The following is a 20,030-nucleotide window of genomic DNA, read 5'->3' on the forward strand; positions in this document are numbered from 1 at the left end:
CCCATGGATTTGTTAAGTCATTTCTGTCTTTTTTTTTTTTTTTTTTCAAGTTTGCTTTTACTGTTCCTTTTTTTAGAGACATGATTTCATCGCCCAGACAGGAGTGCAGAGGCATGACTGCAGCTCACCGTAACCTCGAGCTCCTGGGCTCAAGTGAGCCTCCCATCTCAGTGTTGCAAGTAGCTGGGACTACTGGTGTGTCACCATGCTCTGCTAATTTTTTAAAGTTATTTTTTATAGAGATAGGATCTTACTATGTTGCCCAGCTGGTCTCAAACTCCTGGCGTCAAGCAACCCTCCTGACTTGGCCTCCCAAAATGCTGAGACTACAGACGTGAGCCACCGTGCCTGGCTCACTTCTGTCACATGTTGACAAACATGTAATCTGAACCCTCCATTCTGTACCACTGGGGTAAGGCAGGATACGGAGAAAGCTCTCATAGAACAAAAGCAAAACCCAAGGAACTTCAAGATAGCTACCACCTTTGCCAAGGATTGAGCCACCTCAATCATATATCACCTGATTTTGAAATCTTTGAGCTTTTCTGCATTCAGTTTGGCTGTTAAGAAATCTGGAAGTTTTCGGCCCAACTGGTGAAAACTGTACAACAAACATTCCACATAACTGAACTGTAGCTTGGGTTCTTCATTACCAGCATTCTCTCCATTTTCTGCTTCTTCTGGAGGGAGGGGCATGTATTCCTAAGAGAGAAAAATATACAGATGTTTGCAATCTGCTCTACATATTCGAATTATAAACAGATATTCAGGGAATTATAGTGCATGTTTTTAAGACATGGAGCATTAAAAACTACCAAAACCAGACACTTGGATTTCTTTTTTACTTACTGGATCAATGCTCTAGCCTGTCAATGCTCCATATTAACCTGTTACAGCTGCTATTATTAATAATGAAAATTAATGTAGCTAATATTTATTAGGCACTTACAGACAAAGGCACCGATGCCCTGAGAGAGTAACCTTCCTATGGTAACAAAGTTAATAAACTAAAGAGCCAGAATTCAATCTAAGTTTAACATCAAATGTTGATGCTCTTAACGACTATACTATGCTTACTACAAATATCTTTTCTGAACATTAGTCCATATTAAGTACTGACTCATTACAAGCAAAGTGCTGCCAATGGCATTCAGTATCAGTGCTGTAACAACCCAGTAAGTTACATCTGGATGAGCACCAGATGTTGATGACTCAATTCATGCTAAGGACCTAATGCTTATCACTGTGTTAATTATACAAATACATCAAATAAGAAAATCACTCAGTGATGCTGCTAATGATTTTATCAGACAGCCTATTTTCTCCCTAATTATAAGAAACACCAAGATTAAAACAAAGTAGACAACAACATGTGGCCTAAGAAGCTAACAATACTTGTTAGGATTACTGTTTAACTGAAATTTCAAAAACTGGTTCTTGTAATCTAGAAATTATACTAAATTAGACTTTGAGCTATATACTAACTATCCCATAAGGAAAGGAAAAAGTTCTTACCAATAACTTATCAAATAGTTTCCTTAAATTTGTTTCTAGTTTTTCCATGTCACCACAAAATGAACTCATCTCCGCCAACAATTTCAATACCTAAAACACACAATTCACTATTACTATTTTTATGAATAAGCAAGGGTTGTAAAGTAAGAGTAATTCTAGATAACGATTTAAGACTTATTTTCAATTATGCTTTTACAGAATCGTTATAACGTTTGAAATGGAAGAAAACCTTAGAGATGCAGCCCAAGATTTTACTGTGAAGGAAAGTAAAGGTCAGAGATTATGTGGCTCGACAAAGTCACAGGGAGTAAGTGGCTGGGCAGACCCTAAAACCCAGATCTCATGATTTCCAATATATCTGTGAGAAGAAGTATGGAAAATAATCCATATGACACTTTCTGCTACAGGTTAATGATAGTGCTAATTGCAAGGCAAAAATGATAAATATATTAACTAAAAAAACACACTAGTAAGAACTCTCAACAGCTAAGAACTAATTACTCCTGGTTAAGGTGGGCCTCATTTCCTATTAAATTTAGTCTCTGGATACTTAAAATATTGGTAATGACCACTATTCTTAAGGTTCTTTCCTGCATTTCCCAATCCCAGTCTGATAGGCCTAGCCCAGCACATTTGAAGCAAACTACCTTGCCAGTGCACAGTGATATTCTTCTCTATCCCAAAGACCTACGAGGGAAATGGCACACGCATTTCCATATTTCAGTCCAATTCAATAATCACTAATGGGTGCTTGATTCAAAATCAAGTTTTGTGCCAGATTCTGGGGATACAGAGGTGAATCAGGTTAAACGTAGAGAGAGATTATAAACAAATGTAAAGTATTACAGATGCTGTGAAAAAATGTTTATATACATTACAGTTGAGATACAAAGGTGGGAGGGGTAGTGAATTCTATTGGAGAAGAAGGAATAAAGGATATTTTGTGTTAATCCAGTTTAAAATTGGCTCTATCAGTTATGGATAGAAATGGATGAATTAAACACCTTATTTAAAAATATTATGGCTACAAAGGTAGAGACCGACTATAAAAACTACAGGCAGTGCTTTCCCACTCAGCGAACCTTAATTGAATCCATGAAGCAGTCCTAATGCAATTAATTCTGGTCTAGGGAGATTGCTGGCTGGCCATTACCAGACATTTAAATTGCTCCCTTAGAAATCAGATATAAGTTAGTGGTTTACATTTTTGTTAAAATATAAGAATGCCTTATCAGTGCTAAAGCTGACATTTTTGCTTACCTCCAACTGTATATCAAGACCTTCCACTGGGGTAGTCAAGGTACCGAGGTTAGGGAGAACCTGCTCACAGAAATATGTCACAAACCTTGTGGAATGGACATTTTTCTGTAAGAAATCAAAGAAAATGCATTGTCAAAAAACAAATATTTGCTCAAATATTATAGGAGAATTTCATTCAATAAATGCTGAGTGCTACAGCATCAAGTATTCTGACTATAAATACAATATAGTGCACACCCCAGCATGTCCTGGATATAACCTCAATAGGTGATCTACGAAGGGGCTTCAGTAAGTTCATGGAAAAATGTAATTAAAAGACAAAGAATAAAAAATATAAACTTTATTTATCAACATAAGCTCCATCAAGGTCAAGACACTTTTGGAGGCAATGATAGCAGTCATCCCAGAGAACTGAGGGTCCTGGGAACTTAACCATGTCAATGCAGTCTTTTTATACTATTAACCAAAGAAATGTGGGTGCCCTTTAACGATGTTTTTAAGATTAGGCAACAAAAAGAAATCAGAAGGGCCCAAATAAGGACTTTAAGGTGGATGCCTAATGATTCCTCATCAAAACTCTTAAAAAATTGTCCCTGTTTGATAAAGAGGAATGAACAGGAGCACTATGGTGGTGGAGGACTCTGGTGAAGCTTTCCCAGGCGTTCTCCTGTTCAATCTTTGGCCAACTTTCTCCAAACAAGCTCATAAAAAGCAGACATTATTCTTTAGCCCTCCAGAATGTCAACTACCAAAATGTCTTCCGCATCCCAAAAAACTGCTGCCATAACCCTTCCTCTTAACTGGTCTCTTTTTGCTTGGACTGGGCCATTTTCACCTCCTGGTAGCCATTGCTTTGACTGTGCTTTATCTTCAGAATTGCACTGCGAAAGCCATGTTTCAACTCCTGTTCCCATTCTTCAAAGACATGCTTCAGGATCTTGATCCCACTTGTTTACAATTTCCATTGAAAGCTCTGTTCTTGTCTGCAGCTAATCTGAGCGCGGTGGTTTTGACACTCATCGAGTAGGAAGTTTATTAAACTTTAATTTTTCAGTCAGAATTGTGTAAGCTGAACCAACTGAGATGTCTATGATGTTGCCTGTTGTTTCTGCTATTAATCGTCAGTCCTTTTCATTTAGGGCATAAACAAGTTAAATTTTTCCTTGCAAATTGATCTGCTGCGATGGGCTTCGACGTTGTCTTGTCCTTTCTAAAAATGAGTGATCCATTTGTAAACTGTTGATTTCTTTGGGGACATTGTCTCCATAAACTTTTCATAAAGCATCAATGATTTCACCATTCTTCCACCACGCTTCACCATAAAATTGACATTTGTTCTTGCTTCAACTTTAGCAGAATTCATGTTGCTCTGACAGGTGCTCGTTTTTCAAACTGATGTCTTACCCTTCTTAGTTCCCCAAACTATATCCTGTTCAGACATGTTATAAATACAAGTTTATTTTGGTGAAAAATGTTTTGAAATCCATGCATAGGTTTTTTTTCATAATATGCATTTTCCAGGAACTTTCTGAAGATCCCTTATATACTTTACTGCAAAGTCATCTGGAGCATTGGGACATTTATACATTTTGATCTCTTCCTTGATTCTCAGGTCAAATTTGGGACATGGCCAGGCATGGTGGCTCACAATCCTAGCACTTTGGGAGGCTGAGGCGGACGGACTGCCTGAGCTCAGGAGTTCGAGACCAGCCTGGACAACATGGCGAAACCCCATCCCTACTAAAAATACAAAAAAATCAGCTGGGCATGGTGGTGTGTGCCTGTAATCCCAGCTACCTGGGAAGCTGAGGCATGAAAATTGCTTGAACCTGGGAGGTGGAGGTTGCAGTGAGCCAAGATCACGCCACTGTACTCCAGCCTGGGGGACAAAGTGAGCCTCTGTCTCAAATAAATAAATAAATAAATAAATAAATTCATTGTGAGAACCTTTGTGTTGGATTTTCAGACTGCACATTTCTGAAAAGGGATAGTTCTATTATTTAATTTTCTTTGTAGAGACAAGGTCTTGCTATGTTGCCCAGGCTGGTCTTGAACTCAGCCTCAAGCGTTCTCCCACCTTGGCTCACAAAGTGCTGGGACTGGGATTATAGGCACAGGCCACCACGCCTGATCTAGGATAGTTCCTTTAAATTGTGTTTTTCAAATGAATGTATACACATCCCAGAAGATGCATGGCCAGAGGAAACACAAAGCCTGAGACAGAATACAAAATTCTCATGACTTTTAAAAAAAGTCTTTAGGAAGACTAAAAATTTTTATTGGCCAGTCGTGGTGGCTCACACCTGTAATCCCAGCACTTTGGGAGGCCAAGGTGGGCAGATTGGTTAAGCTCAAGAGTTCAAGACCAGCCTGGGCAATACGGGGAAGCCCTGGCTCTACAAAAAATACAAAAATTAGCCAAGCGTGATAGTCCATGCTTGTGGAAGCCACTGCTTGGGAAGCTGAGATGGAAGGCTTGAGCCTGGCAGGTGGAAGCTGCAGTAAGCCAAGATCATGCCACTGCACTTCAGCATAGGTGACAGGGCAAGACTGTCTCAAAGAAAAAAAAAAATTCTTTCAAAAAAGTTTCTTGCTGCTTTGGGTTCTCACCAATTCCACTGTGGCCTTTATAAACACAGACCAAGCATCCCTCATCTGAAAATCCCAAATCTGAAATGCTTCAAAATCCAAAACTTTTTGAGCACCAATATGATGCTCAAACGTCATGCTCAAAGGAAATGCTCATTGAAACATTTCAGGTTTTTGGATTTTTGAATTAGGGATGCTCAACCAGGCACAATGCAAATATTCAAAAATCTGAAAACACTTCTGGTTCCAAGCAAGCATTTCAGATAAGGGACACTACTGGAAAGGTTTAAGGGGAATGTTAAAGTGAGTATTTATGGAAATATATACAGCTAATACAGTAATCCAAATACCAGGTGTGTAAAAATAAAGAGCTCACAGAGAAGAGGGGTACTGCCTGCCGAGTGCACTGTAAGAGCCTGTCCACACAGTCAGGATCCGAGGGATTGAAGGTCTGTTCTAGGTCGGCCTGTTCAGCCACCAACTCTACAAGTTGCTGTCTTCCACTCACTGTCTGTAAGCTTTTTAACCCAGACAGTATCTTCATAAATAGAACAAATTCTTCACCAGTCACATCTTCTAGGACCTGGAAAAGAGACAATTCAGAATAACAGTATACTCATCATTTGAATGGGACAGATCAACATTGAAAGAAAATAGCTAATTTATTTCAGTTACTAAAGTCAGTTTGATATTAATGCTTCCGAAATACTGAGGAAAAGGCAACTTCTAGCTTCAGTCAATTGAACTTCAGAGTAAACCAGGCATTCTCCAAAGGGGCAAAAATTGGTTCTTAGAAAATGTTACATTTTTATGTACAAAGCACAGATATACATATAGAACCGTAAACAGATATACAGTATATATGTGGCATTAAAATTTCATGGAAGAGCAGTTAAGAAGAAAAAAATTTTTTTAATTCTTAAATTGGCTATTCAGGGGAGTGACTTTAAAAAATGGCTGGAAAAATTCTGTAGTAAACTGTTGAATCAGATTGTTTCCTATATTTAAAAGCAGTCTAATTCATATTAATATGGTAATTGTTGTACACAAAATAGGACACCTTGCAAGTCTCATGTTAAATCTTCCATATCAGTGGGTCTAAATTTTTCTATTCATGGACCAAAGGAGCTCACAATCACGACATGCTCTACCAGATTACTAGCTGGGGCATAGGTAAAATAGTCTGATACTCCCAGCTAAAGATCTATCTCTTTCTCACTGAAAAATAATCTTATCAATAAGGAAGTGGGTAGTAGTAGTCTGAAATTTCTATAGCCTGAACCATAAGAGTGATCACATTCTTTAGAGAAAACACTGAATCTTCTTGAACATATTGCTCAAGCCTGTAATCCCAGCACTCTGGAAGGCCGAGGCGGGAGGATCATGAGGTCAGGAGATCGAGACCATTCTGGCTAACATGGTGAAACCCCGTCTCTACTAAAAATACAAAAAATTAACCAGGCGTGGTGGCAGGCGCCTATAGTTCCAGATGCTCGGGAGGCTGAGGCAGGAGAATGGCGTGAACCTGGGAGGTGGAGCTTGTAGTGAGCCAAGATCGCACCACTGCACTCCAGCCTGGGTGACAGAGCGAGACTCCGTCTCAAAAAAAGAAGGAAACTATTTCCAAACTTTGGCACATTAAGATGAGTGAAAAGTTAGTTGTGACACACCTTGCCAATCCTAGCGTCTACAACTATGCTAGATGCTGGGAGCAAAGACAAGCATGGTTTCACCCTTGAAGAGCGGATAGTGTCAAGGGCTAAGGTGAAAAGAGGTCATTTTGATGTGATAATATGTTTCATTTTGAAATAATTCAGTATACTATGAGAGAGTATCCTAAAATGGAAGGGAGGGGTAGGACTTAGAGAAAGTTTCCTGAAGGAGGTGATTTGCAGAGGTTGCACACATTTTAAGGACACTACCACAAAAAGTTTAAATGTAATCAGATTCCTTTAAATTACCAAATTGATTCATCATTACCACTGACAAAAGTGCTAAATACAATCTAAGAAAAACTCGGAAGTTCTATGGTGGTTCTAATGGGATATATGATATACCATTTTATACACAAGCCACACATAACATTGAGGAATACTGCCAAAGTCAAGTATGTTCTTTTGCTTTAGAGAATTTCCACCAAATGAAGACCAAAGTTCACCTTTTTGGATTCAGTTAGTATAAGCTCTTCCACTTCCTTTGTTAAGACTTCATCTGGTAAAGTCTTAAGTTTCGTAGAAAGGAATTTAATTGCTCGTTCTCTAACAATGTCCTCTCCTTGAAGTATTTGGCTGAACAACCCACCTAAAGTCCCTGCAAAACAAAATAGTTGCCTGTAGCAAGTCAATTCTATAGTGTAATGGTGTTTTCCCATTTAACTCAATTTATAGTATTTCTTATCAAATAAGTTAATGAACTTCCCAAATATCATCCTCATTACTAGTTAAAAGTAGTCTGAAATTTCTACAGCCTGAATCATAAGAGCACTTTCTTCATGAAGACATAGTCAGCTTGAGCATAACTTTCCTTTTTTATCATTACTAATAATAAAAACCAAATATTTTGGAAGAATTTCTTTAAAGTGTCAAAGGGAGTTCTTCCAACAGATTTCTAATGGAAAAATTTGATCTGTTTTTGCAGTTATTTCTGCTGGTTTTTCTAGTCATAAACATCTTGACCTAAGGAGACTTTTTTCACAATACTTAAAATTTTTATGAAATAGAACTCTGGGTAAACCCTAGAGTTTATTCTTAATGAGTAACACCTAACTTTGTGATTCTGTAAGACATCAAACACAATTCAGAATAAGAACTGGCCTTACCTTTTGCATCCATTTTAAATATACTTAACAGGGCATTGTTCACTAGGTTAAATTCTGCAGAGTCATCTGGATAAAGAAAAAGTGGCATAATGAATATAAAACAAATTTAAAATATCATCTGCTTCAGTTTCAAACTTGATTCAACATAGTTTCTCAAGGTTACATTGACAGGAAACTTGTAACTTAAGCCATTTCCTCAAGTACCAAAAAGATAACATGTTCCTTATAAGGGTAGAGAACCCCATCTGGCATGCCTGAAAAACTTTTATTAAGATGCTACAATTATGAAATGACAGGAAATTGGGGGGAAAATTATGATACATCAAAATGCTCAAAAGAATCTAGTCATTACACCTTAATAACAGAATTAAAAACAAAACAATACTAGGAATTAGATAACCAGAAATCATTACACTTTACTGAATGAAAGTGGGAAATTTAATCTCTATCAGATGTAGGACCTCCAGCTCTCCTGCACCCCATTCAAAACCTAAAAACAGAGTCAATATTTCAGAAAGAAGATATATATTTAGAGAAAACGGTAATAAAATCCCTTACCTGTCTGCAAAAGTTGCGTTAATATATCTGCCACTCGAGGAAGATTTTCTCCAGTGGCAAACTGAGGCAGTTCTTTAATTGCTTGACGTCGAATCTGGGCATGATTTCAAACAAAAATTAACCAAATACTATCACCTTTAAAATAACACACACAGCTTTTTTTTTTTTTTTTTTTTAAAGACAAGGTCTTGCTCTGTTGCCCAGGGTGGAGTGCAGTGGTGCAATCATGGCTCACTGTAGCTTTGACCTAGGCTCAAAAGATCCTCTTGCCTCAGCCTCCTTAGTAGCTGGAAGTAGAGACGCAAGCCTCCACGCCTGGCTAATTTTAGAGGCGAGTCTCCCTATGTTGCCCAGGCTGTTCTCATACTTTGGGAGGCCGAGGCGGGCGGATCACAAGATCAGGAGTTTGAGACCAGCCTGGCCAACAGAGCGAGAGACTGTCTCAAAAAAAAAAAAAGAATTTGCTCCAATTTAATATTCAAGTTACACAGAAAAAAATGTAAAAAGTGATGTTAACAATGTCTGGCTGAAGGAGAGACTTCAGATTATAAACAACTGTTTACAGGCTAATTATATGCAACTGTTAGGTTTTTACTACCGATGGGCTTATAATACAGTATTCCTTAAAAAAATGGCTACTGTGGCAATGTTATACCTAGTTAACTGTTTACTTTAGAATTTTCAGTATTGACTACTAAATACAACATTTGTGGCTATACCCTGCATGTTTAATTCCAAATACTGATCTTGGCTTATTCGATTTTTACATAAAAAATGTACAGCAGGCCAGGTGAGGTGGCTCACGCCTGTAATCCCAATGCTTCAGAAGGCCAAGGTGGGAGGACAGCTTGAGGCCAGGAGTTTGAGACCAGCCTGGACAACATAGCAAGACCCTACAAAAAAATTAAAAATCACCCGGGAACGGTAGCCTGTGCTACTTGGGAGGCTAAGGTGGAAAAAATGCATGAACCCAGGAGTTCAAGGCTGCAGTAAGCTATGGATGTGCAACTGCACTCCAGTCTAGGCAACAGAGTGAGACCCTGTCTCTATTAAAAACACACAAAAAAATCCAGCAAATTCTGCATGAAATGTTGGCAATTCGCTGTTTCATCTGAAAAGACAAGAGCTAACAATTGAATATTCTTAGGAACCTGTGTCAGCAGCCAGAAATATTACCAGTTAATTCTATTCAAAAAAAAAAAAAAAAAAAAACCCAAAAAACAAAAACTATTTCTTTTAATCTAGTAATCCTATTCACTTATTACACAGACCATTCAGACCATTTTTCTGCCATGCAAAATATATAAGGGTAGTGAAAGTACATTTTATTTTATAACACATATCTAAGTAAGCACAAATTGATTAAAAACAGTCTAATTTCATATGCACAATGAATAACAATCTATGAAACAAGATGTGAGCCACAATCCATTTTTAACAGTGGACAAATAAGCAAAACTAAGTATTTTGAGATTCTATGCATTTTTCATAATTTAAAGGTGGTGAAAAAGGGTAATACATTTTATCATATGTAAATTTAAGCCTGGGTATGATGCCATGCCAGACCATACTGTAGTATTTTATTGTGTACTCTGATATATCAGATGGCTACTCCAATTGTATTAGCCACACACAGAAACATCTGAAAGACTGCTATAAAGTGTCACTCATATACTTACAGATACATCTTCATCCTCACAGAGGTCTAACTGTGCATTGATAGCAGAATCAGCCAATTCTGGAAAATGCTTAAAGAATTTTGGAATAAATTGAGCTGCTAATCGTTTTTCCTTAGTACCACCTTTCACACCATCCAGTATCACTTGATAGGCATCTTTATGCTGAAATAAAGAAAGACACATGATTTTGAAAGTTGGGAAGCTAAGTAAAAGACCATAAAACATGTTAGCGTGTGCTTTAAATTTTTACACAGGCTAAGAAATAAGGTTGATTTTCGGAGGTTTACTACTTAAATGGGACACTTATCTTCCCAATTCTGTTCTTCCTCCACCTTTGGTTAACTTTTGAGTTGGGGGAGATGGACGAGTCTAATTTAAAGTGGAAAAAGCATACGTGTGTTTGTTAATATACCAACGCTTCTTCATTCTAGTGATTACTGACTCTAGCCTTGTGACTGTGTCATGCTTAAAAAATTTGTAATGGGCCAGGCATGGTGGCTCACGCCTGTAATCCCAGCACTTTGGGAGGCCAAGGCGGGTGGATCACCTGAGGTCAGGAGTTCAAGACCAGCGTGGTCAACATGGTTAAACCCCGTCTCTATGAAACACAAAAATTAGCCAGGCATGGTGGCACGTGCCTGTAATCCCAGCTACTTGGGAGGCTGAGGCAGAAGAATTACTTGAGTCTGGGAAATGGAGGTTGCAGTGAGCCGAGATCGCACTACTGCACTCCATCCTGGACGACAGAGTGAGACTCTGTCTCCAAAAAAAAAAAAAATTGTAATGATGGTCAGGTGTGGTGGCTCACGCCTGTAATCTCAGCACTTTGGGAGGCCGAGGTGGGCAATCACTTGAGGTCAGGAGTTCCAGACCAGCCTGCTAAATATGGTGAAACCCCACTCTCTAAAAATACAAAAATTAGCTGGGCGTGGTGGCAGACATCTCTAATCCCAGCTACTCAGGAGGCTGAGGCAGGAGAATTTCTTGAACCCAGGAGGCAGAGGTTGCAGTGAGCTGAGATCGCACCATGGCATTCCAGATTGGGTGACAGAGCGAGACTCCATCTTAAACAAGGAAATAAATCATAATGAATACCACAGACTTCACAAATAACTGCACCATATTTACTTAAAAAAAAAATTTGCCTGTTTCCAATTAGCACCACGAAGAGGATGAAGGGAATACATTCCAGAAATTTAGCAATTCCAGCAATGTTAGGAAGTGCAGCTTAATTTTACCTCATAGCAGTATATGAAAGCCGTGACCATTCCATAGAGCCAGACAATTTTGGATTAAGACAGACTCTAATGTCACATGTTTAAACATTTTATTGGAACTATACACTCAAAGCTCATTTGTTTCCTTAAAAAAAATCACAAGTGCTCTCCCTCAAATACTCATAATGGGAGGAATCAATAAGTTCCCAATCCTCCTCAAGTGCTTGCCTCTAAACCAGTTGTTTTATGAAATGACGCTGATAAAGATGGTCAATAACAGTAACAAATACAGAAAGACTACACATATATCTTCTGTTTGGACATATTAATAAAAGTAACTGCAAAAAAAAACTTAAAAATTATAATCTTGACCAAACGTATACACAGTATAGTGTTTATTATGTATAAGGAGTGTTCTAAGTGCTTCAGACACATGAGCTTACTTCACGCCATCTAGTGGGGAATGACCAATAAATATCCAATGAACTATAGAATTCCCAGATTTATTTTACATGATTCTTTTTGTGGATAATGCTGAGTGAAAAAATAAAGCAGGATGCAAAGTTACAGAACAACTCCCAAGTAACAGAAATTTCTGTGAATAAGGTTAGCTTCTTCATGAAATGCAGATGTATCAGTCTTCAGGAGTCATCACTGAAAAATGTATTATAAACACATCAAGACCCCGTCTCTCCAAAAAATATAAAATTAGCCAGGCATGGTGGTGTGTGCTTGCAGTCCTAGCTCCTCGAGAGGCTGAGGCAGGAGAATCACTCGAGCCCAGGAGATAGAGGCTGTGGTACGCCGTGGCTGCGCCACTGCACTCTAGCCTGACAGAGCAAGACCCTGTCTCAAATAAAGAAAGGTGTATGACATACTTTTCACCGCAAACATTAAAAAAAGAAATCATGCTGACTTCTCTACCACTTTACATTCCTGTGGTTTGCCTCAGACTTCTAGGCAGGCTTCATAAAATCAAAGTTTGTTCTGACATCCTTACTTTTTGCAGGGTATCACAAATCTAATTCCCTTTAACTCAAACTTACTTATAAAACCATTTGAAGAAACTCCTTACGCTGTCCAAAATTAAATGAAAAAGAAAAAAAAAACCTGCTTAAAACAAAACTTCCTTTTGCCAAGAAAAAAATATTAAATCTGGAATCAAATAAAAAGGAATCATTAGCAATACTTATTGAAAGTCTACCAGGGACTGAGTGACTCCTTGTCTATATCACAACAGGTGTTACTACTATTCCTATCTTCTAGATGAGGAAACTAGGGCTCAGAGAAGCGAAATAAATACTTCCGTGTATTTCCGAGGGATTATGAACTTGGTTAGTCAGTGGTTTTAGCTTAATCATACAAAAAATGCTACTACAAGAGTGGTATTTCAAGAAATAAAAGTCCAAGAAGCCTACATGCCAACCCTGCAAAGCTAGTGTACTCAATGATTGGCAGAACAGGAGGAATCGGGGTTTCAGCATTACAGACATCTAATCAGCCAGACTGCTGTGGTCCTTTAACAGGTGTCTGATACATTTTTTAACTTTTAAGATTTTGAATACATCATATAAAATTAAGTATATTTTAAGTAAATTCATAATAATTTGAAACAGAATTTAAAATAATAGTGGGCCCACAACTTGCTCTGTTATGGCTAGTTAGGAGCCCTGGGTAGACAGCAGCGGAAAAGGAGATTAGAAAGGTAAAGGAGCACACAAGAGTGAGACCTGAAGGAGTGGCAGAGGCAGAGTGGAGGAAAGGCAGGATGAATGCATAGGCAGAACATGGGGGTTACATGAGAAGATAATAAGACTGGAAGATTTGAGGTATTAAATAATTCTGCACTTAGAATTTGTCATCTGCAGTTTGCTTATTAGAATATACATGCCCAAAGATGTACGTATGTGTGTATGATAAAGTTCCCTTTATCCATTAGAGATAATCTGTGTAAATGGTTTTTCTTGTATTTTGTAAATGGTTTCTCTGTTCCTTCTTTGAACACATTTCTTCAACTATGAAAAAGAAATGCTTACTGAAGGGCAAGGTACAGTGCAAGAAGAGAATCAATCAATCAATCAATGGATTTAACCCTTAAGACGTTATAATGTAAGTACAGGAATAAGAAATAAAATAAAATACAAGTCTGAAGTATTGTTAATAAGTACATCGTGCCAAGGGGTTCAAAAAGAGAAGGATTTGATCTGCTTTTGGGGAAATTAGCTGATAAAACCTCGGAGGGCTTGTGTTTAACCCTTACATATTTAGAAGGGACTACTCTGAAAGAAGTATTGACAATAACGGGGAGGGACTAGTCTGTAGTGGCAGCAATCAGAAAAACTGTTGTGCTTACCTCTCTAGTAAAGGTTGATAATCAAAATAAAAGTTAGAAGGAAGTCAAGACTGACAAACTCGAATGCAGTCTCAGAAGTATCCAGACACGTTGTTTGCCAGGAAACTTAGTACTGATCATAAATCTCGTAAGTTGACCTGAAAATCAGGCTTTGCTACATCAGGAACATGAACACGGTTTTCTCTCCTTAAAAACAAGTGAAATGGTATCCTCTCTACTAAGTTGGCTTTTGCCTTTGTTAGTTAAAATTACAAGCAATATCCTAAAACCTACTGTCTTTTAGTAAGTGATTTTAGGCATTTTATCTAAAAGGGGAGAAGTATAACCCAACAGAGCAGAATTAGTAGGCATTATCTTTGGTTCTCCTAAAATTCACAATGTTTGAGCAGCCTGAGCTAATCACTACATCTCATTATGCAGAGAGAGTTTAGATAGTCGCTTGACAGCTGTCAATACAGAACGCATTGATGACCCATAATCTACAGGGAACTGTGTTAAATTCCAGCGTCCAGCCGGGTGTGTGGTACATGGTAGGTGAAACCTACCGAATAAAGCATGAATTCTCATTAAAGTGTAGACAAAGTTATCCTTTTCCATTTTTTCACAAACTTGTCTCAAGTACCCTTACTAAATAAAGAATACATTTTTGCTGCAAATACATTTTTGCTGCAAGAAAGACATTTTGACTCCTTGGGGGAGAACTCTCAATTCAATCTGGTTTTTATAAAGATGACATGAGAAGGAAATGTAAGCAAATCTCAAAATTAAAGTAGGGGAATGGGACAGCATTATCTATACGGTTTCAAAGGCTTCTTAGAAAGATTCCTGACAGAACCACAGTTCTAGCTTTCACCCTATCCCCTCTACTGATGTGCAACAAAATCAAACACAGGTAGAACAATTTGTTACAAAGTTACCCAACTAAGTCCCAGAAAAATTATACGATTGAGAATATCTTCACTACTAGTTCTTTTTAGGAATAACAAATTCAAACTGATCCTACATAGTTTTTATCTTTTTTTTTTTTTTTTTAATTTTTTGTTCGAGATGGAGTCTCATTCTGCTGCCCAGGCTGAACTGGAGTGGCCTGGTATCAGCTCACAGGAACCTCTGCCCCCTGGGTTCAAGTGATTCTCCTGCCTCAGCCACCCCAAATAGCTGGGACTTCGGGCGCACGCCACCACGCCTGGCTATTTTTTGTATTTTTAGTAGAGATAGGAGTTCACCATGTTTGCCAGGCTGGTCTCGAACTCCTGACCTCAAGTGATCTGCCCACCCAGGCCTCTTAAAGAACTGGGATTACAGGAGTGAGCCACCATGCCCGGCAGTTTTTATCTTCTTAATGAAGAGAATATTCCTCCTTCACAACCGACCTACACACTCTATCCACATGTACAACAGAATATCCGTATACATTTCTCACTGATAATAGTGAAATTCCCTACTGACAGGGAATGAAGGGAAAAAAAAAATCATCTGCTATTTCAAACTGGTACATTCACAATTCTAGATTAAGCTACAATAAAGCTCCAACATGAATTTTTTTTTTTTCTTTCAGCTCAGAAAGGTCTTATTTGAATTATGTTCAGAAAAGGGGACGGGAAAGGTACTCCCACGACTGTTAATAGACTAGAATCTTCCACTTTCTCCAAGAAGGGATGCGTAAGCAGAAAAATCACAAAGTTCTAACTAAGCACTGAAAAGCTATGGTGTGGGATTTCTAAAACAATTATCAAAGTTGCCTCTAGGACTTCCTGGTTCTTTTCCCAGCCACTTATCAAGTTCAATGTACTCCGCTACTTGAAAACTCATACAGGGAACAAATGGCTCGTACGGATAATTCACTGCTGAGAAACTGTGTATCCGCGGCAAGCATGGCAAGAGCGCTCTTCCAGAGAACTCCATTCAGAGCTGCACTCTCACACACTCCTTCGCCCAGCCCTGTTTTATTTTCTTCAAACACGTTTCATTAAAAACAATAAATAATAATTTTTTAAAAACCCTTTTTTTTTTTGACGGGGTCTCGCTCGGTTGCCCAGGCTGGAGAGCAGTGAAGCGATCTCGGCTCACTGCAACCTCCGCCTTCCAGGTTCAAGCAATCCTCCCACCTCCGCCTCCTGAGTAGCTGGGATTACAGGCGCGCACCACCACGCCCGCCTAATTTTTGTATTGTTAGCAGAGACGGGGTTTCACCATGTTGCTCAGGCTGGTCTCGAACTCCTGACCTCGTGATCCACCCGCCTGGGCCTCCCAAAGTGCTGGGATTACAGGCGTGAGCCACCGCGCCGGGCCTCACAATGCCTTTCTTATTCATCACTCACTACACTCCCTCCTAACTGTACATTCTGAGAGCGCGCGGACCTTTCCATCTGTATCTCCAGCGCTCGGCGCTCAAAAAATGTACTGAATAAATGAAACCGTGAGCCCTCATCAAAGTCTGGACCAAACAGTCCCTCTTCTGTTTCTTACAAACTTCTGTCTCCTAAACACTCTTCTTCAACTAGTAGCAGAATTTTGCCTCCAAAAAAACAAAAACAAAAACAAAAAAACAACACATCTTGACCTCTTGAAGAAAACTCCCGATCTAATCTTGTTCAGAAAAGGGGACGGGAAAGGAGAAAGGCTTAAGAGAATACTGTAGAGGAAAGCCCGGGAGGAGAATTAACGTGAGCCTGAACAGGCTGAGTTAGGTTACGCCAAGGTGGGAAAAGGCTGGGCGAGGGAGGCAGGGAAGCCTGGAACCCTGGGGACCGCGGTCTCCCTGGTGAAGCCAGAGTCTACACTCCCAGAGAGGCCCACCCCGACGAGACGGCCTGGGGAGGTTAGGAGCTCCCCCGGGAGGATGAAGCCGCAGCCCCCGCCCGGCCCGGGAGAGCGCGGCGGGCTGCGCTTTGGAAAGGCCGCGGAGCGCCGGGCCCTGCAGGCCGCCCGGGGACTCACTCACCTGGCCCACTTGCTCCGTGGCATCGGCCAGGATGCCATAATTGCGGTAAAGCTCCTCTACCGTCGGCATGGTGAGCGACAAGCCCAGGGCCCGCTTCCGCTATCCTAGTCCTCACCGGCGCCACCGCCGCCTCGGAACTTCTCCAACCCCACTACCTGCACTATTACACCTCCAGCTGCCGCCAGTGCCGCCGCCAGTCACCGCTCACAGCGCGGCTCCGCCCCCGACGTCTACGTAAAGACGCGCACGTCGGGAGCGGCCTTCAGTAGACTCCAATGCGCCTCCGCGATTTTTGTCGCCCTCTAGAGCTTGGAGGAGCAAAAAGCGGCAAGGATGATTGGATTATCTCACGCCTTTTTGAAAGCTTGAACCTGGCTGGAGGCTCTCGATGGGAGGGGTGGGGGTGGGCGGGGAGATTAATACAAAGATAATCGCGTTTCTGCCCTTAGAGGATCTTACATATAAGAAGTCACAAACGGTTTCCTCCTGATTCAAGGAAGGTAATATTAATCAGTGGCAATAGAGGGTAGTGGGTCTGGTGGGAAGCAAAAAGCATTCCTATGCCATTTAAAAACCCTCTGTGTCCACCACGCTAATCAAGTGTGGGGTCAAATTCGGCCTGCTGGAAGAATTTGCATATATCTTTGCTGCCAGTGTAAAGAATTGGGGCCACCTGATTATGTATAGTATCCAAGAGAGTAATAAATAAATGAAATCACGTACGCTTACTGATAAGAATTTCTAAGATACAAGTTTAGATGAAATTTTATATATATATTATATAATTATCATGTCTATATATAGCTGGGCGCTGTGGTTCGCACCTGTAATCCCAGCACTTTGGAAGGCTGAGGTGGGTGGATCACTTGAGGTCAAGAGTTCAAGATCAGCCTGGCCAACATGGTGAAACCTGGTGTCTACTAAAAATACAAAAATTAGCCAGGCATGGTGGCACGCACCTGTAGTCCCAGCTACTTGGGAGACTGAGGCAGGAGAATTATTTGAACCTAGGAGGCAGAGGTTGCAGTGAGCCCAGATCATGCCACTGCACTCCAGCCTGGGCCACAGAGCAAAACTCTATCTCAGAAAAAGAAAAAAAAGTTAAAAAGCAGGTATAAGATGATCCCATTAGGTAAAACATACAAAGCATACAAAACAAAGTTATGTGTGTATGTGTAAAAGGATGTTAAAGGATGTTAAAATTTCAAGATTGAAACATCAAACTCTAATACACTGTAAATTTCAAAGCCAGATCCACTTGTACAGAATATACACAGGAAATGATTACAAAAGAACTCACTGGCTCTTGTACTTCTCAGTTAGATTGAGGATAAATTTCCAACCCTAAAAAGGATTAGAGCTGAGTGTGATAGCCAACAGTCCCAGCTATGTGGGAAGCTAAGTGAGGAGAATCACTTGGGCCCAGGAGTTCAAGTCCAGCCTGGGCAACATAACAAGACCCCTGTCTAAAAATAAGAAATCAAGTGTAAAATTCAATGTTAAAAAAATTACAATTTGGACTTTCATGGAGAAACAGAAAAAGAATTAGGGAATGAAATGAGAGCAATTGGTGATAAGATTTTTTTATTTTTATGTTTTAGAGAAAGATGTTCTTGTGAGTACATTGAGGGCAATTTCTATCCCCTTCCCTCAAGCGTGGGGCCATTTTGAGGAGCCTGAAATATGGTCCCAGGTGGTTGAGAGACACAAAGGACTGGACATGCCTGATAAGCTCAGGTTACCCGTGGCTGCAGAGTGGAGGTGGCCATGTTGGGATCTACTGTGTTCCCAGATTTTGCTGGAGCGAGGGGATGGGAGTGATTCCCTTATAGCAGAGATGAGCCCTATAAAAGAGAAAGAGATTCTGGATTCATTTTGAGTCCTTCTGCCTGAGAGTAAGAACGCCCACACGGCAAGAGTCAATGGCGGCAGAAAGAGAGTGGTGACTGCGAGCAGCACATCAACACCTCATGGGGTCACCGTTGGGAGTGGCCTCTAAAGGCCCTTGGAGTGGCCACAGGACAGACCTGGTCTCTATCAGACCAGAGAGAGCCTGTGGTACTGCACCGTCCAGACCTTTGCGAGGTTCTACTCTTCCTTTCTTCTCATGTTCCCCTCTCGGTGCATTTGCGCAGGAGGGGTCAGAAGCTGCCCACCAAACTGAGTGGAGGATATAGAGAAGAAAGGCAAGATGGGGAGCAACCTCAGCTGGAGAAGAGAACAAGATCTGGTTGGAAATTAAGTTTGGATTCACATGTTGAAATGGATGTTTTAATTTCTGAAGCAGAAAAGGCTGGTTCTGCCAGAATTTCTCTCTAGGGCTGGAATGAGATGACCCTACCTGCTATGTCTGAATGATTGTGTCCCCTCAAATTCATATGTTGAAACCCACCCCCCAAAATGATACTATTAAAAGGTGGGGCCTTTGACAGATGATTATGTCCTGAAGGCTCTGCTCCCACTAATGAGATTAGTGCGCTTATACAAGAGGCTTGAGAGAGCATGTTTGCCCCTTCTATCACCCTGTGAGGACACACAGAAGGCACAATCCATAAAGAACAGGCCTTCATCAGACACCAGATCCTGCTGGTGCCTTGATCTTGGACTTCCCAACTTCCACAACTGAGGCAATAAATTTCTGTTGTTTATAGATTATCCTTTCTAAGGTATTTTGTTATAGTAGCGTGAATGGACTAAGACACCACCTGAATAAATTTTAAAGAGGTGGTGGAAGACAATAAGAAAGCTATATATATATATGTGTGTGTGTGTGTGTATTTATATATATATATAGCTATATATAGCTTTATTATTCTCATATGTTTTTATATATTATAGTTTAATATATAATATATGTATGTATATTTTTAGACATAGTCTGGCTCTGTGGCCCACGCAGGAATGCAGTGGTATGATCTCAGCTCACTTCAACCTCAACCTCCTGAGCTCAAACCATCCTCCCACCTCAGCCTCCCAAGTAGCTGAGACTGCAGGCGCATGCCACCACACCTGGCTAACATTTGTAGTTTTAGTAGAGACAGGGTTTTGCCATGTTGCCCAGGCTGGTCTCAAACTCCCGAACTCAAGCGATCCACCT

The 20,030-nt window shown here is 40.2% G+C and overlaps 1 protein-coding gene across 2 annotated transcripts in view; it reads right to left on the minus strand.

Moving 5' to 3' along the window:
* LOC105471605 (apoptosis inhibitor 5) overlaps nucleotides 1–17,163 on the minus strand; it is a 32,096-nt gene extending 14,933 nt beyond the window's left edge. The window contains exons 1-9 of one of the 2 annotated variants that reach the window (XM_011724152.2): nucleotides 16,934–17,163; nucleotides 10,420–10,581; nucleotides 8,741–8,834; nucleotides 8,183–8,248; nucleotides 7,523–7,674; nucleotides 5,741–5,947; nucleotides 2,776–2,880; nucleotides 1,516–1,605; nucleotides 521–702 (exon numbers count right to left, since the gene is read on the minus strand). In XM_011724152.2, the coding sequence (XP_011722454.1) occupies nucleotides 521–702; nucleotides 1,516–1,605; nucleotides 2,776–2,880; nucleotides 5,741–5,947; nucleotides 7,523–7,674; nucleotides 8,183–8,248; nucleotides 8,741–8,834; nucleotides 10,420–10,581; nucleotides 16,934–17,002 (1,127 nt within the window). In that variant the 5' untranslated portion in view covers nucleotides 17,003–17,163. The remainder of the gene's footprint in view (nucleotides 1–520; nucleotides 703–1,515; nucleotides 1,606–2,775; nucleotides 2,881–5,740; nucleotides 5,948–7,522; nucleotides 7,675–8,182; nucleotides 8,249–8,740; nucleotides 8,835–10,419; nucleotides 10,582–16,933) is intronic. The other variant, XM_011724153.2, reaches the window with a different exon arrangement.
* Between the last annotated feature and the right edge of the window lie 2,867 nt (nucleotides 17,164–20,030).

The sequence above is a fragment of the Macaca nemestrina genome, chromosome 12 (genome assembly GCF_043159975.1).
Source record: "Macaca nemestrina isolate mMacNem1 chromosome 12, mMacNem.hap1, whole genome shotgun sequence".
NCBI lineage: Eukaryota > Metazoa > Chordata > Mammalia > Primates > Cercopithecidae > Macaca > Macaca nemestrina.